Source organism: Hemiscyllium ocellatum, chromosome 24 (genome assembly GCF_020745735.1).
Source record: "Hemiscyllium ocellatum isolate sHemOce1 chromosome 24, sHemOce1.pat.X.cur, whole genome shotgun sequence".
Taxonomy (NCBI): Eukaryota; Metazoa; Chordata; class Chondrichthyes; order Orectolobiformes; family Hemiscylliidae; genus Hemiscyllium; species Hemiscyllium ocellatum.
The window spans coordinates 26,305,773-26,331,663 of record NC_083424.1 but is presented as its reverse complement, the minus strand read 5'-3'; the positions used below and the strand labels follow the sequence as shown (position 1 = coordinate 26,331,663).

Here is a 25,891-nt window from a genome sequence, read left to right as displayed (position 1 = left end):
TGCTGAGTTCGAGGGATTTGACTGAGACAAGGTGGGGGGAGGGGAAATGAGGAAACTGGAGAAATCTGAGTTCATCCCTTGTGGTTGGAGGGTTCCTAGGCGGAAGATGAGGCGCTCTTCCTCCAGCCGTTGTGTTGCTATGGTCTGGCGATGGAGGAGTCCAAGGACCTGCATGTCCTTGGTGGAATGGGAGTTGAAGTGTTGAGCCATGAGGTGGTTGGGTTGGCTGGTCCGGGTGTCCCAGAGGTGTTCTCTGAAATGTCCGCAAGTAGGCGGCCTGTCTCCCCAATATCGAGGAGGCCACATCGGGTGCAGCGGAGGCAGTAAATGATGTGTGTGGAGGTGCAGGTGAATTTGTGGTGGATATAGAAGGATCCCTTGGGGCCTTGAAGGGAAGTAAGGGGGGAGGTGTGGGTGCAAGTTTTGCATTTCTTGCGGTTGCGGGGGAAGGTGCTGGGAGTGAATGTTGGGTTGGTGGGGGGTGTGGGCCTGACGAGGGAGTCACGGAGGGAGTGGTCTTTGCGGAACGCTGATAGGGGAGGGGAGGGAAATATCTCTGGTGTTGGGGTCCGTTTGGAGGTGGCGGAAATGACGATGGATGATACGAAGAATATGGAGGTTGTGGGGTGGTAGGTTTGGACCAGTGGGGTTCTGTCCTGGTAGCGATTGGAGGGGCGGGGTTCAAGGGCAGAGGAGATGTGGTGGAGGGCATCGTCGATTTATGTCTGGGGGGAAATTGTGGTCTTTGAAGAAGGAGGCCATCTGGGTTGTACGGTATTGGAACTGGTCCTCCTGGGAGCAGATGCGGCGGAGACGAAGGAATTGGGAATATGGGATGGCATTTTTACAGGGGGCAGGGTGGGAGGAGGTGTAGTATAGGTAGCTGTGGGAGTCGGTCGGTTTCCAGCAACACATTTTCAGCTCTGATCTCCAGCATCTGCAGTCCTCATTTTCTCCTAGATTATTTTCACTCCCCCAACTTTGTAATATCTCAGTTCTGATAAAAACTAGAGGCAGTTCACTTTTGAAATTTCTATTTTCTGAAATAAACTAGAGCACACTGTCTGAAACAGCATACTTCTGTTGAGTTGAAAGAAGAATTGAAGCTTTAACTCTGTTTCCCTGTGCAGAGATGCTGCCAGATCTGCTGATTTTCTCAAGCACTTCCTATTTTTCTTTCAGCTCAGTAACAGACTGTCACCACCCTTTTGAGAAATTATACAATAGTTTGCATTGTGGATCTGTTACATTGTAAAGCCGTTTTCAATCTATTCACTTGACTTTAGCAGTGAATGTATTGATTACTGATGGTTCAAATCCCCAAATATTGCACATTTGATTATGTATATTTCATATCATCTAGAAAATATGGCGACCTAATTTCCACACATTTGGGAGCATCAAAATCTGTTGAACAATATTGGTTTATCAGGACAGACTGATAGAAAATAGAGGCTGATACATCTTTTGATTTCTCTTGGTACATCTCCCTTTTACTATGGTGAGAATTGTGGCCATGAATGCACATCTTACAATTCCAAAGTACAGATGCTAAAACTCAAAAGCTTCATGCTGTTTCATCTGACCATTCATTTACCACAACTGATGTAAGAAACTTTTTTTTTATGTTTTTAATCATGCCACATATACCTTCAGTTCTAAAGATTGCTGTTGTTTAATGTTTATATCAAAGCAGGTGATATTGGAAAATTTTCAAAACTCCAGGGAAATTAAATCTGCAGAGCTGTTGACAAGGAGCAATACTAAATAATATTTTCAATTTTTTTTAATTACAGTGAAGTAGTATTGCTAAAAATCTTGGTTATCAGCACTTTTAATGTTTCACTCAGGATTCATCAGTGTGGTTATTTAATTTTTCAGTGGTGAACAAGTATTGATTATGTTGATTTATAAACAGGTTTCAATGAAAGTGGATTATGTTTACAGCCTGATAGATTTTAATTTTGATTTATGAAGATAATTAAGAAAGACATTTTCAATAATAGAGCAACCATTCATTATTCCTGTAAGTTGACAACCAATTGTGCTGTATCATCAACTGTATTAAATCTTCATCTGCAATTAAATAGAAATATTTTTTTTCAATATAATATCTTTCATAATCTAAAGTTTCCTTTAAACACTTTACAGCCAATGGCCTACTGTTAAGAGTAAGAATGGTACTCTAGGGAACCATTGCAGCCAATTGGCATACAACAAAATCCTACCAACACCAATGAGATAAATGACAACAAAATTTGGGTTGTAAAGTTGGTTGAAGGTATATTGGATATTGACCAGGACAGTAGGAAAAATTTGCCTTGTTCCTCTTTAGTGCATGTGATCTTTTAGATCCACCTGAGAGAGTACTTAAATCCTTGGTGTGACTTTGCACCCAAAAGATGGTGAAGCTCTGACATTGCAACTCTGTTCCCTCACTGAAGTGCTAACTTGAATTGCCTGTTGTAACCCATGGAGTGGAGCTTAAATACAAACTTCTGAGAATGTTACACAGCAAAGACTGGATCAGCCCTAAAAGTTGTCTGCATTTGTATGCTTTGTATCAAAAGGGGTACTGGGAAAGATATAGGATCACAGGACCTCAGTTTGCTGGAATATGGTATATAGGTACATGATGCAGATGGAGATGAAGCACACGGGAAACAAGTTTTTTTGTGGATTATTTATTAATGGGTGGAGCAAAATTATATTTTTGAAAATGGAATAAATCAGAAACAAAAACAGAATTACTGGAAAAGGTCTGGCAGCATTAATGGAAAGAAATCAAAGTTAATGTTTTGGGTTGAGTGACCCTTCATCAGAATCCTAAGTTCTGAGGAAGGATCACTCGACCTGAAACGTTAATTCTGATTTCTCTCCATAGATGCTGAACTTTTCTAACATTTTGTTTTTGGTTTTTTTTGGAAATTCATTTTGTACAGTTACCTTTTAGGAAGTGGATGAATGGGACAGTACAGGAACATTGGTTACCTATACTTTATAAGAGGGTAAAAAATATGGGAAGCTGACACAGGAGAGCACTTGAATAGTTGAACCTAGAGTGAAAAAGGCAAGGATGATATTTTAAATGGGAATAAGATGCTGGACTGAAGTGACGTAGAGGCTGGCAGTTTAATGGAGGTGGAGGTGAAAATAATCAGCTCATGTGTTGGAGAGCATTTTAAATGTAGATCCCTGGTTTATGAGTGAATAAAATATTGAGACTGTTAGCAGTCCAGATCATCCTGAAACTAGAAGAGGAATGGCATTGATGACAAAGATACTGAGTTTATGGCATTTGCTGAAGACAATGGTTTTAGTCTTTCCGAAGTTTAGCTATTTGAAATTGCTCTCCATCCAAGACTGGTATTGGGTAAACATAGTGATAGGACTGGATGTAGGTTTGCTCGCTGAGGTGGACGTTCATTTTCAGACATTTCATCACCATACTAGGTAACATCTTCAGTGAGCGTCTGGATGAAGCCTTCAGCGAGCAAACCTACATCCAGAACCTCAATCTGAGCTACAAATCTTCTCAAAACTTGCTAATAGTGATAGGACTGCTATTCTGAAGAAGGTCACTGGATTCCAAACATTAACTGTTTTCTCCACAGATTCTGCCTGACTTGCTGAGTTTCTCCAGCAATTTCTGTTTTTGTTTGATGCAGATAGGACAGCTGTAATGAAAGCATTGGGCAGAATGATGAGAGGTAGACCTGAGTATTGTCAGCATATATCTGGGAAGACCCTGTATCCAAATTAAATGGCTACTCTTCAGTACGCACCGATACTTTTTGAAATAGAGAAGATTGTTTAAAATGGAAGCTTTGTTTTACCACCAGAAGGTACAATTGTAATTTTAAAATCTAATTCTTTCAAATGACGTGGCACACAGCTCATGGTTTGAAACAAAGCCCGTTTTCCCTATAAATGAGATGGATACGTACGTGGATGCATTGTAATGTACTGTATATATGTTAGACCAGCAGAGGGAGGGATGGTAGAGCGGAGGCTTTACCATGCGTCAGGGGGCGAGGCGGAGCGAAGCAATATTAACCAGAAGCCAGTTGTCAGATGAGCGACAGAAGCTGCAATGAGCGGAAGAGTCGGCGACCTGAGCCCTAAACAGGCAGAAACTCTCACCAAGGTAAGGGAGAAGGTAGGGTGCTGCGACTGGACGAGGAATCAATAGCAAACTGTTCAGGAGCACAGGAGTTTTTTTAATATAATTCCTGGATGTCCTAGTAACAGATCTTCTTAACACTTGGTGAGGGCTGGTCTGCTTATTTCGACCATGATCATTGGCGGTTCATTCCTCTATGGTTAGTTAGGAAGATCCCTGCTGTGCAAACATTAATCTCGACTTTGCACAATAGGCCTGGCCAGGCAGTAAGTGGGAGTCGGTTCTGGAAACGGCTTGAAGCGCGGAAGTTCCAGGATTAAAAAGATTTCTTAGATCAGTAGTAGCGAGTTGCACAGATAAAAAATGTCTTTGTGTTCAAGTAAAATATTGGAAATGTGAAAAGGGGAAGGAGGAAAGTTTATTGCAGGTCATCTCAGAAACTGGGGGTGCAATGTTTGCACACAAATTGCCCTTGACAACAGCTGAAAGAATTGCGGGTGCTGTAACTCAGAAACAATAAGCATAAATTGCTGGAAAAGCTCAGCAGGTCTGGCAGCATCTAGAGTCATAGAGATGTACAGCATTTACCAGATCCTTTGGTCTAACCCATGCCGACCAGATATCCCAACCCAATCTAGTCCCATCTGTCAGCACCTGGCCCATATCCCTCCAAACCCTTCCTATTCATATACCCATCCAAATGCCTCTTAAATGTTGCAATTGTACCAGCCTCCACCACATCCTCTGGCTGTGGAGAGAAATCAAGGTTAACGTTTCGGGTTTGGTGACCCTTCCTCAGAACACTTGACCGCTTCTAGCAACTTCTGTTTTCGTTTTTATTGAGATGATGTTTTTATTGCAATGGACAGGGACAAATAGACCTAAGAATGAGACTAAGTTGAAGGCATCAGTGGAGCTCGGGGGCCACAACTTTCAACTGCAGCTTTTCACATGGGGCACTGTCAATGTTGTGATTAGGAAATACCAGCTCAGATGACATTTTGTTCTGAGAATGTGTTGTGACTTTATTGTACACCATATGGAAATAAGTGAAACATGAGCTGTCACAAATTGGATTGATGTGACTGCAGTAATTGAAAATGGAACATTTTGTTCTTAGAATCTGTATAGAGTATGGAAACAGACCCTTGGGTCCAACCAGTCCATGCCAACCATAATTCCAAACTAAACCAGTCCCACCTGGTTGTGCTTGGCCCATATCCCTCCAAATATTTCTTATTTATGTATTAATCTTTTAAAGGTTGTAATTGTACCCAACATCCACCACTTCCTCTCGTGGTTTATTCTATATGTGCACCACATAAATAAAAAGCTTCTCGTGTCTTTTTTTAAGTCTTTCTTTGCTCACCTTAAAAATATGCCCCCTAGTCTTGAAATTCCCAACGGTAGGGAAAAGATGCCTGCCATTCACCTGACTTATACACTTCGTGATTTTATAAACCTCTATAACGTCACCCCTCAACCTGTTGCTGCTGCTGTTAGCAATTCTTGGTTATATCATTGTGTGAAGGCATCAAATGGAAAATCGCACACCTTTGTACAGGGCAAGTGGAATAATGAGAGGAATAATTACCCTCATTGCACCACTTGCCTCTTTATTATAAAGGTTGCTCAGGTAGCTTTCGAATGTGCATTGGGAAAAGCTTAGAGAAAGCTATTGAAAGGAAAGCTATGAAGAGTGTAGTCAGAACTTTGTTAACCAACACAAATTAATGATCTCCTGTGCTGTAAACATCTATGATTTTGTGAGGCCAATTACAGAGGGCCAAAATTTTCTGGAAACACGCATCATAATAGACTCATATTTATGGTGCATGCCATATATATTTCAGGAAATGGTGGTGAGTGACCTAGTATTTGTTCTTACACCAGAACTTCCAGGGACCCTCTGCACTACTCCCTAGTGAACCTTGACAAAACACTAACTATTCCATTTTCAAAGTTCCACTTCAATTATAAAATCAAAGTCAACGTCCAATTTAAGAGATCAGAAATACTCAGCACCTATGGAGAGGGGAACAGAGTTTACATTTCTGGTTGATGGCCTTTAACAAGAACTGGAAAAGTTAGGGATGTAAATGGTTTTCAGCAAGTGAAGAAGCTAGCAAGAGGAGGAGGTGAGGGAAAAGAACAAAAAGAGAAGATCTGTGATAGAGTCTAAGATTAAATAGCAAAAAGAATGATGTTACAAGGCAAAAGGTGTAGTAATAGGACAAGGAAAGTAGGAAAGTATCGGTCTAGTACAGGTATAAATGGCATTAACAGAATCATCAGCAATAGCTGATGTCTAAAAATCAAAAAACAAAAGGACAGAGGTCTGAAGTTGTTTAACTGAATATATAATTCCAGAAGGCTGTAAAGTACCTACTCATGCTTACAGACCTAACAGAGGTATTCCTTGAAATAGTTATCCAAGCTGAATTTGGTCTCCCTGCTGCAGAGGTGACCAATTCGTAAGCAATAAATATAGCATATTAAATGGAAGGATATAGAAGTACGTTGCCATTTCACTTACAATGAGTGTATAACACCTTGAATGGTGAGGAGAGATGAGGTAAAATGGGAGGTGAACTTTTATGGTAAGGTGCTGTTGGAAGGGAAGAAGTGTTGTGGGTGACTGAAGAGTGGATTGAGGTATTATGGAAGCAACATTTTTTTGGATTGATGTTGAGGGAGGAATAGGGAGGTTAAGATGTGTTTGTTGATGGCATCATGCCAGAGTGAATGGAAAGGATGGTGGATAGTCAATTGCATGGAGAAACTTGTGGGATAGAAGGAAAGGACAAAGGGAATCGTCATTTGCAGAGAGAGGAGAAGAGGTGAAACTATGTGTAGAAATTGGACCCAACATGTTTGAAGGCCCTACCCACAATGATGATTAAGGAAAACAAAACCTATTAAAAGCAGAAGTAAAATACTGCAGATGTTGAAAAACTGAAATTGCTAGAACTGCTCATCAGGTCTGAAAGTATCTGTGAGAAAAAGTAAACATTTCAGGTCAATGTCATTTCATCAGAATGGACATAGTGGAAGCCTTGGTGTGAAGCTTGACAGTCTCAGAATAGATGTGATGGAGCTGAAGAAACTGGGAAAATCATGTGGAGTCCAAACCGGAAGCAGAATGGAAGGACAGTCACTTTACATTAGATACTGTTGTTAGCCTATTCTAAGAAAAGGATTACCCAATCAGAGATGCAATACCTGCCCTTATACTTCCTCCCATATCAAAGATCCCTTTGAAATACAAGTTAAAACCCATAGTCCTGTCAGTTTGCATGTTGCTCACAGTGCAGTTACCCCTGTTCTGGAGATCAAACTCATATTAGATGACTGATTCAAGCAACACCTCTGACTAGTCTGCTAGTATGATTATACACTTCCAGCAATCTGGACTGAGCATTTAGTTCAGCAATTCCAGATTAAAATCTCTGAAATCCACCCCATCCTGATTGATTTTTGGTTTTGGACTTCATCAGCTGTTGTTGATGATTCTGCTATTGCCATTTATGCTTCCTCAAGACCTGTCATGTTTCTTGCCCATTCTCACCTTCTTTGTCTTACACCATTACCCCTTTTTCATTTTACCTGTGTTGCTTTCTACTCTATCAAAATATGTTCTCTTTAGCTCATTTCTCTCCTTTCTTTTACTGCCTCTTCACTTGCTGAAAACCTATCACATCTCTAACCTTTTCGAGTTCTAACAAAAAGTCCATCAACCTGAAATGACAACACTGCTTTTCACAATGTAGGAGCTTCCAGGGCTGCTGAGATTTTCCAGTATTTTCTTATTTCAGATTTCCAGCATTTGTAGCATTACGTTGCTTTTGTATCTATCTCTAATTTGCTAGATTGATCCTGCTTCAACTCTCCTCGTCACTAATAGCCAAAATACCACTGATGACTTAGGAATGTCCTGAAGGATTAATCAGCTGTTTAGTTTGCAATTTTGAGTTAAAAATAATTAGAGGCACACATATGTTTGAATTCCTAAAATACAACAGATCAGTTGAAATGCAAGCAGAGCACATAGTATACATACCATAGCAATGTAATCCAAATCTATACAAAATTAAAACAGAGATTATTTCCAACTCAGAGATAATGTTTGATATGATTTGATGCTTGGTAGAGTCAGGGTGAGCTGTTAAAATGCCACCAACCTGATTGCTTCTTTGATTAATTGATGGACTAAAGTACTAACCTCATCCCAAGTCTAGACACTGGGTTCTCCTGCGAGAAGCTTGAATATGTGAATAGAATCATTGACGGATAAAGGGTCTTTAGTGTGATGGAAAGATATCCCAATTGCAGATTCCTACACCCATAGAAGCACAAGTCAGATATATTTAGTTCAATGAAGATTACTTGCAAGTTAATCAATTCGCTGATTCCCCAATATAAGTATTGTATTTTCCAAAGCGCACCTGCCATTTTACTGGAAGGATGTTTGCACTTGATACTCGGTTCAGGACAGTCCAGCTGTGTGTAGATTCTCAACTTATATATAGAGAGAGAAAGTAATGTAAGAGGGAGTGCAAACATAGGTTTTATGTTGGAAAGTTTACTTATCAAAATCCAGTCGAGGTCCCAGTATTGGCACAGCTTTCTTCATTTCAAATGCAGGTCCATTCTGTGCAAGGATTTAATATATTAATCACAATTCTTTAGTAATAGGGCATAAATTAATCTATTTGGGTCACCTTAACTTACAATATTTTCCCACACTTGAATAGAAAAGTAGTAAGGTTAGGTTTTAACCATTTCTTGTTCTCCATGCATTCTACAGTTTTATAGTCCAGCAATTCAGACACAGTAACAAAATTTATTTACAGCTGACAGAGTAATGATACTGTTTAGATTAAATGTGCCATATTCTGAATTTCTTTTGGTTTTATTCAATGATTATCATCGATGTTCTTAGGAAATAAATCGGGGAGATAGTTATGGGAACAAAGAAATGGCAGAAGAGTTACACAGATTTTTCACATCAGTCTTTATGGTGGAAGATACTTTGACCATCTCTTTAATACAAAAGAATATGGTGGTGCGGGAGAGGAATTGCCATCATTAGAGAAGTAGTATTAGACCAATGGGGCTAAAGGCAGATAAATCCTCTGGCCCTGATGGCTTACATGTTAGAATCCTAAAAGAAGTAGCTACAGAGATAAATTTTCGAAAATCTTGAATTCCGGAGAAGTAACGGATAATTGGAAAACTGCCAATTGAAAGGGAGGGAGGTAAAAAGCAAGCAACTATAGGCTGTTTAGCCTAACATCTATTATGAGAAAAACGTTGGAATCAATTATTAAGGAAGTAATGGCAGAACATTTGGAACATCATCATCTGATTGAGCAGAGTCGGCATGACTTCCTGAAATGGAAATCATGTCTCATTAATTTATTGGAGTTTTTCAAAGAAGTCTCAACTAGTATTCTGTTTTCTGTTTATTCTGTTTGGACCTCCAATATACCTCGCAAAAGTTTAAGCCATAAGATAAGAGCCCATGGAGTTGCAGGTAGTTATATTGCCATGGGTAGAAAATTGCTAATGGGCTTAAATCAGCAAGTGAGGATAATGGGTTCTTTTTTAGGTTGGCAACCTGTAACAATGGTGTCAGGAATCAGTGCTGGGATTGCAGCTGTTTTCAATATAAATTAATGACCCGGTGGAAGGAAGTGAATGGATTGCAGCCACATTTACAGAGTAAGAAAGGCAAATTGCAAGAAGGATACAAGCAGTTTACCAAGAGATTTTGTTAGGTTAAGTAAGTGGGCAATAAGTTGGCAAACAGAGTGTTATGTGAGAAAATGTGAAGTTGTTCATTTTGATAGGGAGAACAAAAGAGCAGTACTATTTAAATGGAAAAAAAACTGCAGAAAGGAAGTTGGGGGCACTTGTGCACAAAATAGAGGAAGCTAGCACACAGATGCAGCAGGTAATCGAAGTGGCTAATACAGTGCTGGCCCTTATTTCAAGGGAGTTGGAATATAAGAGTAGGGAAGACTTACTGCGACTGTATAAGGTGCTGGTGAGACCACATCTGGATACTCCAGGCAGTTTTGGTTTCATTATTTAAGGAAAGATGTTATCACATTGGAGGCAGTTTAGAGAAGGTTCACCAGAACGATCCTCAATATGAAGGGATTGTCATATGAGCAAAGGCTAAACTCTACTCATTGGCATTTAGAGAATGAGGGATGATCTCGTTGAAACATATAGGATTCTGAAGTGGTTTGACAGTGTAAATACCGGGAGAATGTTTCCCCTTATGGGAGAAGCTAGGGCCAAAGAGCATAGTCTCAGAATAAAGGGGCATCAATTTAAAAATGAGATGAGGAGAAATTTCTTCTCTCAGAAGGTTCTGAGTCTTTGTAACTCCCTGCCACAGAGAGATGTGGGTACAGGGCCCTTGTGTATATTCAAGGTTGAGATAGATAAATTCTTGATCAATAGGAGGACAAAGGATTATGGGGAGACTGTAAGAAAATGTATATGAGGTATCTCAGAGCAGCCATGATCCTACTGAATCGAGGGGCCAAATGGCCAAAACATTACTATTTCTTATGATCTTATGGTTCTGCAACTGGCAAAACACCGAAGGTGATAAACATTAGTCACTGCTTACTCTGCTCCTAAACATCACTGTCTATTATAATTATTTTTCCTGCAAATTGTGGCATATGTTTGTCACTTGAGAATGGAGGAGCGCAACAGCCAACACCAATGAATATTGTAGTGTTACCAGTGAAACAACTTTTTTTTGTAAAGTTCTGTATACATCGGAAAATTTATCTTAAGAATAGAAGTAGGCAATTTGGACCCTTGAGCCTGCTCTTTCATTCAATAAGGTGATGGCCGATTTGTTTGTGTTTTGAATTTCACATTCACTTCTATCCCCATTAACCTTTGATTTTCCTGCCTAACAAGAACCTATCTACCGCTGCCTTAAAAATATTCAATGAACCCACCTCCACCATCTTCTGAGTTCCAAAGTCACACAACTGTTTGAGAGAAAAGAAAACTCCTTATCCTCTGTCCTAAAGGTGTACCTGCTAACATTTTAAACAATGCCCCTTAATTCTGCCCTCACACTTAAGAGGAAACATCCTTTCCATGTCAACTTTGTCAAGACCATTCAGGATCGGATAAAGTTGATTCAAATCACCCTCATTCTTCTAAGTTTTACTGAAAAAGGCCCAGTCTATACAATCTTTCCACACACGACAGAATATTCCAGCTATCAATGTAATAAATCCCCTTTGAATCATTTCCAGTACAATTATACCCTTATTTAAAAAGGGAGAACAAAGCCACACAGAAAATTCAAGATGTGGTCTCAACAATGACTGAATAATAACATGCTAACTTTTTTATTGAACTCTGCATTCCATAAGACCTCTTAATTATTTTCTGTGGCTGCATCCTAACCTTTCGTAGCTCATGCATTGGATCACCCAGGTCCCTCTCAACTTTAGAATTCTGCAATCGTTCTCCATTTAAATCATATTCTCCTTTATTCTATTTACCAAAATGAACTCTCGCACTTGATAATCCATCTGTCAGATTTTTGCCGACTCATTCAACCTATCTGTATCCATCTGCACTCCCTTAATGTCCTCTTCACAACATACTTACCTACTTATCTTTGCATCCTGCATATATAGCTCCCATATGTTCACTCCCTTGAGTCAAACCATAGCTATAAATTACAAAAAACTGAGGCTCAGTACAGACCACTGTGGGACTCCATTCATCATATTCTGCTAATCAGAAAAGATCAGTTTTCTGTCAGTCAGCTATTTATTCATGCTAATGTGTTGCCCTCATACCTTTTGAACTTCTGCTTTACATAATAACCTTCTATGTGGCTCCCTGTCAAATGCCTCCTCAAAATACAAGTACTGTATCTCTACAGGCCCTCCCTTTATCCACAATACATGCTACTTCGTCAAAGAATAAATAAATTGGTTAAACATGACTTAGAGTTAGAGCGCTGTGCAGCACGGAAACAGACCCTTTGGTCCAATTCGTCCACGCCGATCAGATATCCTAAATTAATCTAGTCCCATTTGCCAGCACTTGGCCCATATGCCTGTAAACCTTACCTATTTATATACCCATCCAGTTGCCTTTTAAATGTTGTAATTGTAACAGCCTCCACCACTTCCTCTGGCAGCTCATTCCATACACACACCACCCTTTCCATGAAAACGTTGTCCCCTAGGTCCCTTTTAAACCTTTCCCTACTCACCCTAAACCTTTGCCCTCTAGTTCTGGACTCACCCACCCCAGAGAAAACACCTTGTCTATTTATCTTACCCATGCCTCATGATTTCATAAACATTTATAAGGTCACCCCTCAGCCTCCAACGCTCCAGGGAAAACAGCCCCAGCCTATTCAGCCTCACCCTATTGTTCAAACCCTCTAAACGTAGCAATATCCTTATAAATCTTTTCTGAACCCTTTCAAGTTTCACAACATCCTTCCTATAGAAGGGAGATCAGAATTATACGCAATATTTCAAAGGTGGCCAAACTAATGTCCTGTACAGCCACAACATGAATGTTTTGACCAATAAAGGAAAGCATACTAAACGCTTTCCAAAACAGCCCTGGCCTATTCAGCCTCTGGCCCTATTTCTCAAACCCTCCAATCCCAGCAACATCCTTGCAAATATTTTTTGAATATTTTCAAGTTTCACAACATCCTTCCTATGGCAGGGAGATCAGAATTGAACGCAGTATTCTAAAAGTGGCCTAACCAATGTCCTTTATGTTTGTAACATGACATATCAACTCTTACACTGACCAGTAAAAGCAAGTGTGTCAAATGCCTTATTCACTACCTTGTCTGCCTGTGGCTCCACTTTCAAGGAACTATGAACCTGCACTCCAAGGTCTCTTTGTTCAGCAATACTCCCCAGGATCTTACCATTAAATGTATAAGTTCTGTCCTGATTTGCCTTTCCAAAATGCAGCATCTCACATTTATCTAAATTAAACTCCATCTGCCACTCCTTCCTCCATTGGCTCATCTGCTCAAGATCCAGTTGTACTCCGAGGTAACCTTCTTCACTGTCCACTACACCTCCAATTTTGATGTCATCTGCAAACTCACTAATTACACTTCCTATCTGCATGTCAAAACCATTTATATAAATGACAAAAAGTAGTGAACCCAGCCACCAGTCCTTGTGGCACTCCACTGGTCACTGGTCTCCAGCCTGAAAAGCAACCCTACACCACCACCCTCTGTCTTCTACCTTCTACCCAGTTCTGTATCCAAGTGGCTAGTTCTTGCTGTATTCCATGTGATCTAACCAGTCTACCATGAGAAACCTTGTTGAATGCCTTACTGAAGTCCATATACATCACGTCCACCGCTCTGCCCTCTTCGTCACTTCTTCAAAAAAACTCAATCAAATTCGTGAGACATGATTTCCCATGCACAAAGCCATGCTGACTATCCCTAATCAGTCCTTGCCTATCCAAATACACGTACATCCTGTCCCTCAGGATTCCTTCCAATAACTTCTCTCCAACAACAACCACTGATGTCAGGCTCACTGGTCTATAGATGCCTTCTCTTTGAGGAATCCATGCGGATCGGTCCTGATTACTTTGGGTATTTTTAAGTGCCCAGCTATAACCTGAATGATCAATTCTAACATTTTTTGCCCACAATAGACATCAAGCTAACTGACCTATAGTTACCTATTTTCTGCTAGCCTATTTTCTTAAATAAAGCAATACATTTGCTACTTTCCAATCTACTTGAACATTCTTAGAATCTAGCGAATATTGGAAAAAGTAACATCAACATATTAATTATCTCATTAGCCATCTCTTTTAAGACCCTTTCGAAATTCATCAAGACCCTGAGATATGTCAGCCTGCAGATCCATCAATTTGCTCTGTATTACTTTCCTCTTGATTATAGTTGCACCAAATTTCTCTTGCCCTTCCACCTCCTGACTTACTGTTATTACTGGAATGTGTTTTGTATCCTCTCGCATGAAAATTGTAGCAAAATATTTGTTAGTTTCATCCACTATTTCCTTATTATCTGTTATTAGCTCCCCCACTATCAATATCCTGAAGATGATGTTTTGTATTGCAATTAGAAATATTAGAAGTTTAATATAAATTCAAAATTTTTAACATGCACATACACCTAATGACCTATAAGGAAATGCTGCATGTAACTAATGCACTGGAACAAACGTCATTGAGCTCAAGGTAAAGTTGGACACTTTAAAAACACACCCTACATATATAATGAATGTCCTGATTATCTATGTTTAGCAAAGATTATTTTGTTGATTTGTAGTTTGTATTCAGAGTGACAAATTTACACCAAAGTAAAATTAATCTTCAAACAAATTTGCTGTCGTTTTCAGTGTCCTTTCCTTGCATCAAATTAGTTTGTTTATTCTAATTAGCTTAAGACTCCAATAATGTTTTAGTCATTTTAAATACTCAAAAACATTCACTATTGATTTATGTAGTTTTCAAACTGCTCACCCATATATTTGAATGTTGGCTATTTGGTAAATCCAGTATTTCACACAAGTTAGTATACAGTCCACACAATAAAGCACTGATTTTCAGCACTTGTGGAGGCTGCCAAACAGGAGTGGGTGTGTTTATTACACAGAGCTCTTTATGACATGTATATCAAGCATTTGATGATGGCTCCTGAAATCCATAGCCTTATTTTAAAATAAGGAAGAGTCAAATGCTGACAAGGCAGTATAAGTGCTTTGTTCTGTAGTTTTAAAGTCTAGGTGTGCCAGACTATGTACTGCATAGCAAAGTGGCATTTAGAAGCTGATGGACTTTCAACTGTGTACGTGAAATCAGAATACATTTTTTTCTGTCTGCTGCAGTTCCGAGAGAATATCCAAGATATCCTGCCTAGCCTTCCTGCTCAGGATGACCACTTTCTCCTACGATGGCTCAGAGGTACTTTGACATACAGTTACCTAGAAATCTCTAGTTCTGTTCATTTCTTCTCAATTCCCATTTTCTTTCATTTTTCACCTTTTACCAGCTACCTTCTTTTCTTTTCAACTTTTCACCTTTTAGTTGTCAAGGAGTTCAAGAACATCAAATCAATAGACAGAAGTAAACCATGAGGATATTGTCTCCTATGTTGGCGGATGGGTAACCTAAAAGAACTAAGTAATGCTCAGAACGAACAATAATCTGTAGCCACACAAATTGAATGACAGAATTAAAGTGAAGGCCAAGTGCTTGTTAAGCAGCAGAGATCCTTGGTTTGCAATCTGAAATTCTAGAGATCTGAAAACACTGCTTTGTTATATTGATGCTCAGAAATCTAAATGAGTCCTCCCCTTTCTAGCCCATCCATTTTATTCCATTTTAAGCAAACTTACTCAAATATTTGTTCATTGCTAATGTTTCAGCAACTTTGGTGGTTTGACCTTAAACTTCATGAACTGTGTTTCTTTGACAATTGGTCTGATTCACTGTGAGGTTTTCATTAGCATTGTGGACTGTGTAGAAAATTCTTTTGGAATTGTTTAAACCGTTGTGGTTGGACCCACTGAATCATTTGTGTGGGTTTTACTGAGCTGTTTACAATACTGTACAATGATAGGAGATCTGCTTACTCTGCATTCCTGTTTTCATGCAGTGATTTTGCAAATTGCGTCAATGTCATTAACATTCAGACTTTTCCTAAACTATCGTAAAAAGCATTACAAAAGCTGAGTATAAACACATGATCTAAGTCATGTTTCCAGAATATAAGTCTGTAGTTGAAGAATATACAACATTCTACAGCTCCAGCAAATAAAGGTTTGGAATTTCAACATGTGTTCTTTGAATATAATTATGTGGCATGTGGTGGAGTTTCACTTTATCTCACAGAGTAGTCCCCAGTTAATACTGGAAAAATGATTGCATATATTGAAGTAGAAGCACTTATAGATATATAACAATGCTAAGTAAATTTTTGCTTTTTTTTCTTGAAAATATAATACCCTTTATTAACCTCTATTATTCTGACATTTCACTTAAACAGTAAGGCCACTGAAGACAGTATCAAAGGTTTACAGGGTAATCTCAGATAGTGGGCGGCACGGTGGCACAGTGGTTAGCACTGCTGCCTCACAGCGCCTGTAGACCCGGGTTCAATTCCCGACTCAGGCGACTGACTGTGTGGAGTTTGCACGTTCTCCCCGTGTCTGCGTGGGTTTCCTCCGGGTGCTCCGGTTTCCTCCCACAGTCACAAAGATGTGCGGGTCAGGTGAATTGGCCAAGCTAAATTGCCCGTAGTGTTAGGTAAGGGGTAAATGTAGGGGTATGGGTGGGATGCGGGTCGGTGTGGACTTGTTGGGCCGAAGGGCCTGTTTCTACACTGTAAGTCTAATCTAATATAGGATGCTTTGGGTTTTCCTGAGGTTGTGAAAGATGCTAAATAAAAGCATGTTTTTTTCTTTCTTAAATAGTTCTGCAAATCTTGTTGTGTGGATTTTTATATATCAAAATGGCTATCTATAGACCCATTGCTTAACAGTGCAATTCAAAACATTGCACAGTTAAAAGAATACAACCCTTAAGACTTCACCAATAGCTCACTGGATTTTCATTGTGAGTTTGAAATAATTTCCATTTCTGCTGGACATTAGAGGCAGAGGACATGCCAGCTTAGAAGTACTGTACTTCTGAAAGCTAGTTGCTATTGACTTGCCAAAAAAAAGGACAGGTTTATGCAATTTCATTTCTGAAAGTAACCTAACAAAATTGAAAAATTTGGATAACAAAATTGAATAAGAACATTTTTCATATGCAATACATCTGGCATTCCATAGTGTCCAGGGATGTGCAGATAAGGTGGGTTAGCCATGATAAAAATGCAGGGGTACGGGGACAGGGGATTGAGTCTAGGTGGGATGCTCTTTGGACGGTTGGTGTGGACTCGACGTGCCAAATGGCCTGTTTCCACACTGCAGGGTAAATATGATTTGTGTTTCCCATCTGCCCTGATCCCAGCACTTGTGTCCAAGTCGAAAGTCTCATGTGTGATATGTACTTCTTATACGTGTCATGCTCAGTTACAGTCAGTTGCCTCTCTCAAAGGGATTGTGGTGGTTAAGACAGAATTTTAGCAGTTAAAAATTGGAATGGAAATTCCTAGATTTTCCCAAACTTGATCTCTTCACTGGGAGTCAGCATCGTTAATTGTTTGGTGAGTCGGGGATGAATAATCAATGAGTTGGCATCATCTGTTGGTTAGGGTGAGCACTGATAGAACTGATAGGCATTTCTAACTTCCCTTATTCGATTCATATCTCACTTACCAAGAGAAAAAAGATCTCTGATCATAAACTCTCAATAACAAAATGCTTCCTATGTTGCTCTGTCAGCAATATACACTAACTTCTGATTGAAGGATACATCTGCATAAATTCAATTGTGTGACTTATGTTCTTGTGAATCTATCACAAGAATATGCAAATATTTGTTTCTACTCATAGCATTTGCAAACTAACACAGTAATTTGAAAAGAATATATTTACAGAAGTCCAAAATTATCAAGTCATTGACAATCTTTTTGCTTAGCATTTGATTCACTATTATGTGTAATTTTTGTAAATTAGATAGTGAGCAGTTATTGTCTAAACTTTTGATGCTATGGCCAAGATTTTACACTTTGGAGTTAATGTATAGCAGTGAGCATCTTAGGTAGCATCATATACACCAGTCAGGGTATACCATTTGGCACTAGAATGACCATAGCTTGCCTTGACCCTCCTTACTCCAGTCACTTATAGATCTTATAGATTCCACCCTATGAAATTCAGTTGCCCCTATAACTGTGAATGTTCCCTTAACTAGCAATACAATTAGGCCGGTCTCCATGAGCTGCCTCATGGACTGACCCTAAAAGCCTTCCAGATTATGTGTGATCTGACTCTACTGACATATTCCATGCCCCAGACTTAATTTGCAAGCCAATCCCAACTGATCAATCAGAAAGTTCAGGAGTGACTTTTCCTGACTTTCAGGACTGACCAGGGCCCAATCCCTAGACTGCAATGAAGCTGATCCCTGAAGATGAGTTGGACCAACTGCCTGACAGAGCATGGCTAACCCTCTCTACTACAAATGGCCAAATCACTGGATTGATAGTGGCAATACTCCTGACTGACTGGTTAGAGTCCACCCTCACCCCAAGAAGTAATGGCCCCTTTTACCTCTCGAACATTGCTGTGCTTGTCAAGCACATGCAATGCATTTGCCATACATGCTGCTGGCACATTCTGCTTCTTTGATTCTGTACAGTACTGTGCCCCACAGGGACATTTAGTCCCACCTCCCTTTTCACATGCTTGGCTCACTCTCTCTTATCTGCATGTGTTCCAATCTTGATTTCTGCGCTAAAGTGCTATCTTTATGTTAATTCTAGTGATTAGGGAAATTAATATGCAAATAAATGGAGATAGGCTTCTTTTAGGTGATTGAGGGGGAACTCAATTGTGAAAGTTTATCTTGACTGGGGGAACCTGATTTTAGTCTCTTGATCGATAAAGTCATCACACTCGCCATTATTCTCAGCTCCCTAGGGAGTGGAAGATCAGGCCCTATGAGTCTCTTCATCCTTCTGCCATATTCCTCCTCTTCCCATGTGCCAACGGAATAAGATTGGTTTACCTCGAGCCACATTTTAGCTTTAGATTTCTATACTGTTTGATCTTCCTTTCAGTTTCAAAGCTAATTAGTAGAGCCTGTGATCTAACCATTCACTAACAGTTAGGCATTTGATTTCGAACCTCAGCTAGGGTCAAGAATGGAACAGATTGGGAGTTATGGAGTAACTTCCTTTTGAAAGATTTACCTTATATGGTGTAAGGCACTTTGGAAGAAAATCTCCAACAGGGAAGTTGAATTCTAAAGGGAGATATTAAAATGAAATATAGAAAGAGAGGTAAATGCATTGGCCACATTACACAAAATCATTATTTTGATTTATCTCCCCCTTTTAGATGTCTCTCTTAGTGTTTTACCCGTTCTTCCAGCTTACAGTGAGAATGTGTTTAGCCTGTTAAGTTTGCAATTACAGGATATAGAGATAGAGGGAAGAAAGAAAGAAACAACCAATCCAAAAAGGAACCTATCCTATTGATTTTGAGTATGGTTAATATTCTACTCAGATGCTGAATAAAAGGAACACCCATTAAAATGGCAGCTAGTTTACCCTATCATTCTGTGCATCCAGTGCTCCAAAATTGTTCATAGTTATTGAATGACCTTTTGAAGTTTCATTTAATTGTTTGTTTTATTTTATATTAAATAATTCCTTTTTTCATTTATTTCCATTGTTATTAATTTCATGATTAAACTCCTTTGAATCATCAAGCTAGTGTGTATCCTCTAAGCTTCTTAACAAGAATAATCTTAATTTTGAGTAATGGAAGACAGTCCTTTTAGCTAGCTATGTTAGTGAGTTCCAGGCCATCGATTAGCCTTATTTAAGTTGGCACTCCAGTTGAGTAGTTTTTATGACAAATCTGAGCTTCCTGCCAAAAGTAATTTTGTATTTTTATTTGACTCAGGAAACTGTATTCCTTTAATTCTGCCAAAATCCACTTACATTAAAGAGAGAACATCACTTTCCTGTGGAATAGCTCTGGAACTAAGAGTCTTGAATTTCCCTGTGAGCATGTTTTGAACAACAGAATATTACATAGAACATAGAACATTACAGCGCAGTATTATTAGAATGCCTTGAGAAATGTACAAACTACCTTAAATATAGTTCTTCTAGAGGTTGCTCCTATCTCCTGTTAAAGGGAAGGTGAGAAATCTGGACAGAAATTTAGAGCAAAGAAGGTTTATACAAAATTACTTCATCTGACACTATTTGCCATATAACATGCTGGATCCAAAGGTTCTAAATGGAGTGGATTGAGAAATACAATTTCCATTGATTCACACTCTCTGGTAGGAATTTCAGTAAAGTAATCAGACCCATTCCACAGTTGTTTTTGGAACAGGAATCCTTTGCTAGTGTACACTAGTGTAAGATGTCACACGGGCTAACCACACTCCATATTTTGATCAAATAATTGTATTTGAGCTAAACATTGGGTTTATTGTATTTATTAAATAGTCATTTGATTGCTCAGAACTTGAGTGTTGCTAAAAATATGACAACATGTGTCTTTTTCAGCAATGTTCTTTAGTAAATATGCTGCAGTTCCTTAGGCATTTACTTGAGAGCAAGAAACTGGAAGATTTGGTAGAATCAGGTAAAATGGAGGTCAGCAGAGTTGAAGGAGACTAGGAGAAAATGCTCTGACAGCTGAAAAAACAGTTCAGGTATAAAGTTTTAGAACAACACCAAGATGTTAGATGCCAACAATTACCATGAAAGGTGGAGAGCCATTATTCTGATGTTGTAGAACATGGCACCAGAGAAAAAGCATAAACCTGTCCTTCTGTTGGAGTATGCTCCTCTTCTTTATTGCCCATGGGTTATGTCCAGTGGTGTGTGCACTACCATCCAGATTTTTTTTTAGTGCCTTCCTCAAACCTAAGCAGGTGTTTTACTATACTATGCTCTTAATTGGATATCTACTTAGTTCTTATAGTGGACACACATGTCCTTCCTTGTTTTGTCCTTCTCTTTTGTCTTGTTAGTAAGGACCAGTTGCTATTCCTGCATATTTTTTATGTTGCTGTTTAACGGGATGGGACTGATGTGGACTGCCACTTGTGTCAGTGCTGCTTGACATTGTCCCCATATTTTTGTTAGCATGCTAATATGATGGATGTAATATGACGGATGTTGACGACAATTTTCCAGAACATTATGCAGTTTAGCTCAATCCAGCACTGTGTGGAAGGTGTTCACAGTTTCTGAATAAACCCATTCAGTGTCAGTGGTGTCTGTGTCTCTTTCCATGAGAAATTCCTCAATGCCCACATTGTGTCACAAAGTAGACACCATCTCGCAGATGGATTTTCTCCACAGCTTGCTTTTGCTGAGAAGATCAAGCCTTGCTGACATCATATTGTTTCTGAAACAAGCAAGCTTGAATTTTCTAATTACATCAATTCCAACTTTCCTTTGTGCCATCCTCACCACCTGTGGTGATGATTATTGGCCTATCAAGTGCCAGCATTACTGACCCACTTATGGGCCATTAGTTTAATTCAATCACAATATAACTGATGTGTTTCAGCTGCTGTATTATTTTCAGATGACGTGAAAATAGTCTTGTGTTTATATAGCAGCTTGGTAGCCATCAGACATCTCAAAGCACTTTACAGGCAATGATGTGCTTTTGAACTATTGAAATATAGGAAACAAAATAGCTAAGTTACCCACAACAAGCTCTCATAAACAGAAATATGATAATGACCAGCTAATTTGTTTGTGGAATGTTGTTTGAGGGATAGATATTAGAAAGGACATCAGAAACTCCCATTCTCTTCTTCAAAATGAGTCCACTTCGATCCACTGAAGAGCTCATTGTTTAAGATTTGAAAGATACCTCCGACAGTGCAACATTCCATCAGTACAACACTGGATGGTCAGCTTTGTTTTCTGTGCAGAGGTCCCACATTGAAACTCAAATCAACAATCTTTTGACTCAGAGGTGAGAGTGATACCAAAAAGCCACAGCCGACACTTACTAAGCACTCTGTTGAGAGTGGTGGCAACAGTGAAACAATCTTGGATGTCATCTGCCAAGTTATTCATTAAAATATTGAACAGATCGGGATCAAACTAACTGGGTCTGAGTCTGATTTCTTCAGGTTGAGAAAGTAGTTAATAAGGCATACGCATTCTTGAACTTTATAAATGGAATACAATGACAAATGATGAACCTTTATAATCTCTATGTGCAGTTCTGGTCACCCCATCACATGGAAGGATGGAATTGGATTGGAGAGGGTACAGAGGAATCCGTTACCCTGTGACAGTTGAAGTGCAGTTCTGAGGAAAGATAGGAACAGAGGATGCTGAGAGGAGATTTGATTGGGGTGCACATATTGTCAGGGGCCTGGGCAGAAAGGGAGAGGACATCTTGCTCCTGTTGTAAAATTATGTTATCAGTGGTGAATATTAAATGCAGTTGGTTGAAATATTAGCAAATTGCTGAGGAAGGTTGTTATTTCACCCAGAGTATGGTCGAGATCTGGGAGTCACACCGGAAGCGCAGTAGAGGCAGAAACACTCAAACCGTTTTAAAAAGGTGCTGGGATCTGCACCTAAAGCCCTACCGTCTCTGGGGAGACAGAACTAGGGCTTCAAAAATAACATGACATCTTGTCCAATGTGAACAGTGTGCAGAGTGATTTCCTCTATACTGTGTTATTTTCTGAAGTTTTCAAGGGTTACCAATATCTGATGGGATCAATATGCAGGAATGAGGGAAGAAAGCATGGAGGAGCAGTGTGTGAATTGATTAGCATCACAATAATACTGATCCCATCCTTTATACACACTGCACTTCACTGTGTTAGACTTTTTATCCTTCCTGTATAAATGGTAAACCCCTTTGATATATCCAGTTCTGAGTCATTGTCACACTGCAGCCACATCTCCAAAATGACTACACCATCTGACCTGGTTCATGCTATTTAAAGCTACCATTTCATTGGGCTTATTGAAACATTAGAAAGGAATTCAGGGATGGCAGCAAGTGCAAAGTCCAGGATAGCTGAAGGGTCCAGAGGCGGTTACAGAGATAGGAAGGTGTGTGAAGGTTATGGGATATTATAGGAGTATGGGTTGTTGTCGGGGCGAAAGGAGATCACAAAGACAAGAATAGTTTTAGGTTTTGGTTGAAGTGAAAATGGAGCTGGACCAGCCAGATCAATATTCTGACTACAAGAGTCTTGTAAGTTTTGTGATTAACTCCATTGCACTTTAAGAAGAATGTGAAGGGTTTAGAGATGTGAAGGGTACAGAAAAGACATCGGAGAATTGCTCCAGGGAAAGCAAGACTGGAGGCATGTAAACAGAGAGGCAATATTTCTGATAACAGAGAAGTATGGGCGTTGATTTAATTGGGATGTTATTAACATGAGAGGTCTGGACAAAGTAAACAAAATTGTGCCCATTGGCAGAAGGCTTGAGACCCAGACAACATTGATTTCAGACTGTTGGCAAAAGGATCAAAGGCAACACGAAGAAAACATTTAATTTGCACAGCGAGTGGTTTGGATCTGGAATGAAATACTGAAGAGTGTGGTTGAGGCAGTTTCAATTGTCGCTTTCAAAAGGGAATTGGATAAGCACCAAAAGAAATGAAAGAAAGGAGGAGAAGGCAAGTTAATGGGACCAGCTGAGTAGCTCTTACAGTGAAAAAAACAGAGTGCGAAAGAAACACAGCAGGCCTGACAGCATCTGTAGAGAAAAGGCACAGAGTTAACGTTTCGAGACCAGTGACCTTTTGTCAGAGTTCTTACAAGGCACTGACATGGACAGTATAGGCTGAATGGCCTCCTTCTGTGTTGTCACCATTATATGATTCCATTCATCTTTGGTCACGTTGCCTGGGTTGAGGGAGCAAGGTACTGTACCCTGAACAGTTATAGAACCATGAACAACTGCAATACTAAGCAATTCTAAGTAGCTCATATGAAAGAAACTCATTTCAATTACAGGGCTAATATAAATATAATCACAAATAAACATTAGCCTCAGGATTCTACCAGAAAACCTGTTAGACAACATTCAATACCTTATAGGAAAACAATAAACAAAAGGTAATGCAATTCCTTTCAAACAGACTAGAATCATGGATTCATAGAGATGTACCACACAGAAACAGACCCTTTGGTCTGACTTGTCCATGCTGACCAGACATCCCAACCTAATCTAGTCCCACTTGCTAGCACCCAGCCCATATCATTCCAAACCCTTTCTATTCATATACTCATTCAGATGCCTTTTAAGTGTTGCAATTGTACTAGACTCTACCACTTCCTTTGGCAGTTCATTCATACAAGTACCACCCCTTTAGGTCTCTTTTATATCTTTCCCCTCTCACCCTAAACCTATCTTCTCTAGTTCTGGACTTCCCCCTCCCCAGGGAAAAGACTGTCTATTTATCCTATCCATGCCCCTCATGGTTTTATAAACCTCTATGAGGTCACCCCTCAGCCCCCAACACTCCAGGGAATACAGCCCAGCCTATTCAACCAATCCCTATTGCTCAAATCGATCAACCCTAGGAACATCCTAGCACCATATGAAATCTATCCTACACAATTAAGCAAAGTCCCATTTAGTTGGTCTCCAATATGCTTGCCACCTTCATGAATAAATTAGCTGACATCGAAAAGTGTTGTCTGCTATCCTTGTGTTGCCACCATGGCCACCAGAGTGGTTCTCAGCTGTCAGCCATGATTCACCTGGTAGCCTTCTTTCTTCTACTTCAGAAAGTTGTGACTTCAAGTCCTAATCCAGAACTTGAACATGAAAGGTCAAAAATTAGTATGTTCATTGATGATTGCACAATGTTCAGCTTTGCAATTTCACAGATGCTAAAGCAGCCTGTGTCCATCTGTAACAAGACCAGGGCAACATTCAGGCCTCAACTGGTTAATGGCAAGGTACATTCACACCATGTAAGTACCCAGCACTGTCCGTTTCCAACCAGAAAGCATCTGTCTCTCATTCAATGGCATTAACATCATTAACCTCCCTATCAATATCCTTGAGGGCTACCATTGACCAGAAACTGAACTGGACCAGCCATGTAAGTACTGTAGCTGAATGGGCAGGCAGGCTGGAAATTGAGTATTTCATGATGCAACTCTTTTGTTACTACAGGTGAGGGAGAATCCTGCTCTAAATTTGATGCAAGGAAATAGATAGGTCATACTATCTCCCCCCCCCCAGCTTGTCCCCCAGCCCCCAGCTGCTTGTCTAAAAATCATTGTCTACATTACAACTTCCTGATACTTTGCAATACACTTGTCAAACATCAGTTGGATTACTTAAATAGGCAAGGGGAGTTGCAGTTTTGAAATCATTCACCAGGCAAAGTTGTAGACACAGAAGCCCAGGTTTACAATGGAACCATTCTCTGCTTATTTAATGCATACACATCCCTTTGGACAGTTTGGGACAGCTAAAAACACAGATACTTTTACATGTGAAATAGGTTACAGCTATAAGGAGAGGCTGGACAAACTATGGTTGTTTTTTCTGGAGCAGCGGAAGCTGAGGGGACATCTGATAGTTTATAAAATTACGAGAGACATAGATAAGTTGACAGTCAGAGTTTTATTTCCCAGAGTTGAAATGTCTAATGCTCGAGGGCATGCATTTAAATTAAAAGGGAGAAACTTCAGAGGAGATGTGATGGGCAAGATTTTTATGCATAGTTGATAGGTGACCATAATGTGCTGCCAGGGGTAGTGGTGGAGACAGATATTATAGGGGCATTTAAAGGACTTTTAGATAAGCTTTTGAGTAAGCAAGGAATGGAGGGAAATGGACCATGGGCAGCCAGAAGGGATTAGTTTACTTTGGAACCATGTTTGGCACAATGTCGTGGGCTGATGGGCCTGTTCCTGTACCGTACTATATTCTGTATACTAAGGAAATGCAATCACATGCATGAATGCACAGTGTTGTTAGAGGGAACGGTGCACAACACACTATTAACAATCTTCACAGAAACACACTTTTCACGAGAACAAATGTTTAGCGTGCAGGAAGTCAGTTGAACATATTCTGCTACAGTGGCTGTT

General features: G+C 39.6%; 1 protein-coding gene across 2 annotated transcripts in view; it reads left to right on the top strand.

Moving 5' to 3' along the window:
• The first annotated feature begins 4,082 nt into the window (after positions 1–4,082).
• LOC132827111 (SEC14-like protein 2) overlaps positions 4,083–25,891 on the top strand; it is a 68,254-nt gene continuing 46,445 nt past the window's right edge. Inside the window, exons 1-2 of one of the 2 annotated variants that reach the window (XM_060843600.1) lie at positions 4,083–4,147; positions 15,034–15,109. In XM_060843600.1, the coding sequence (XP_060699583.1) occupies positions 4,094–4,147; positions 15,034–15,109 (130 nt within the window). In that variant the 5' untranslated portion in view covers positions 4,083–4,093. The remainder of the gene's footprint in view (positions 4,148–15,033; positions 15,110–25,891) is intronic. The other variant, XM_060843601.1, reaches the window with a different exon arrangement.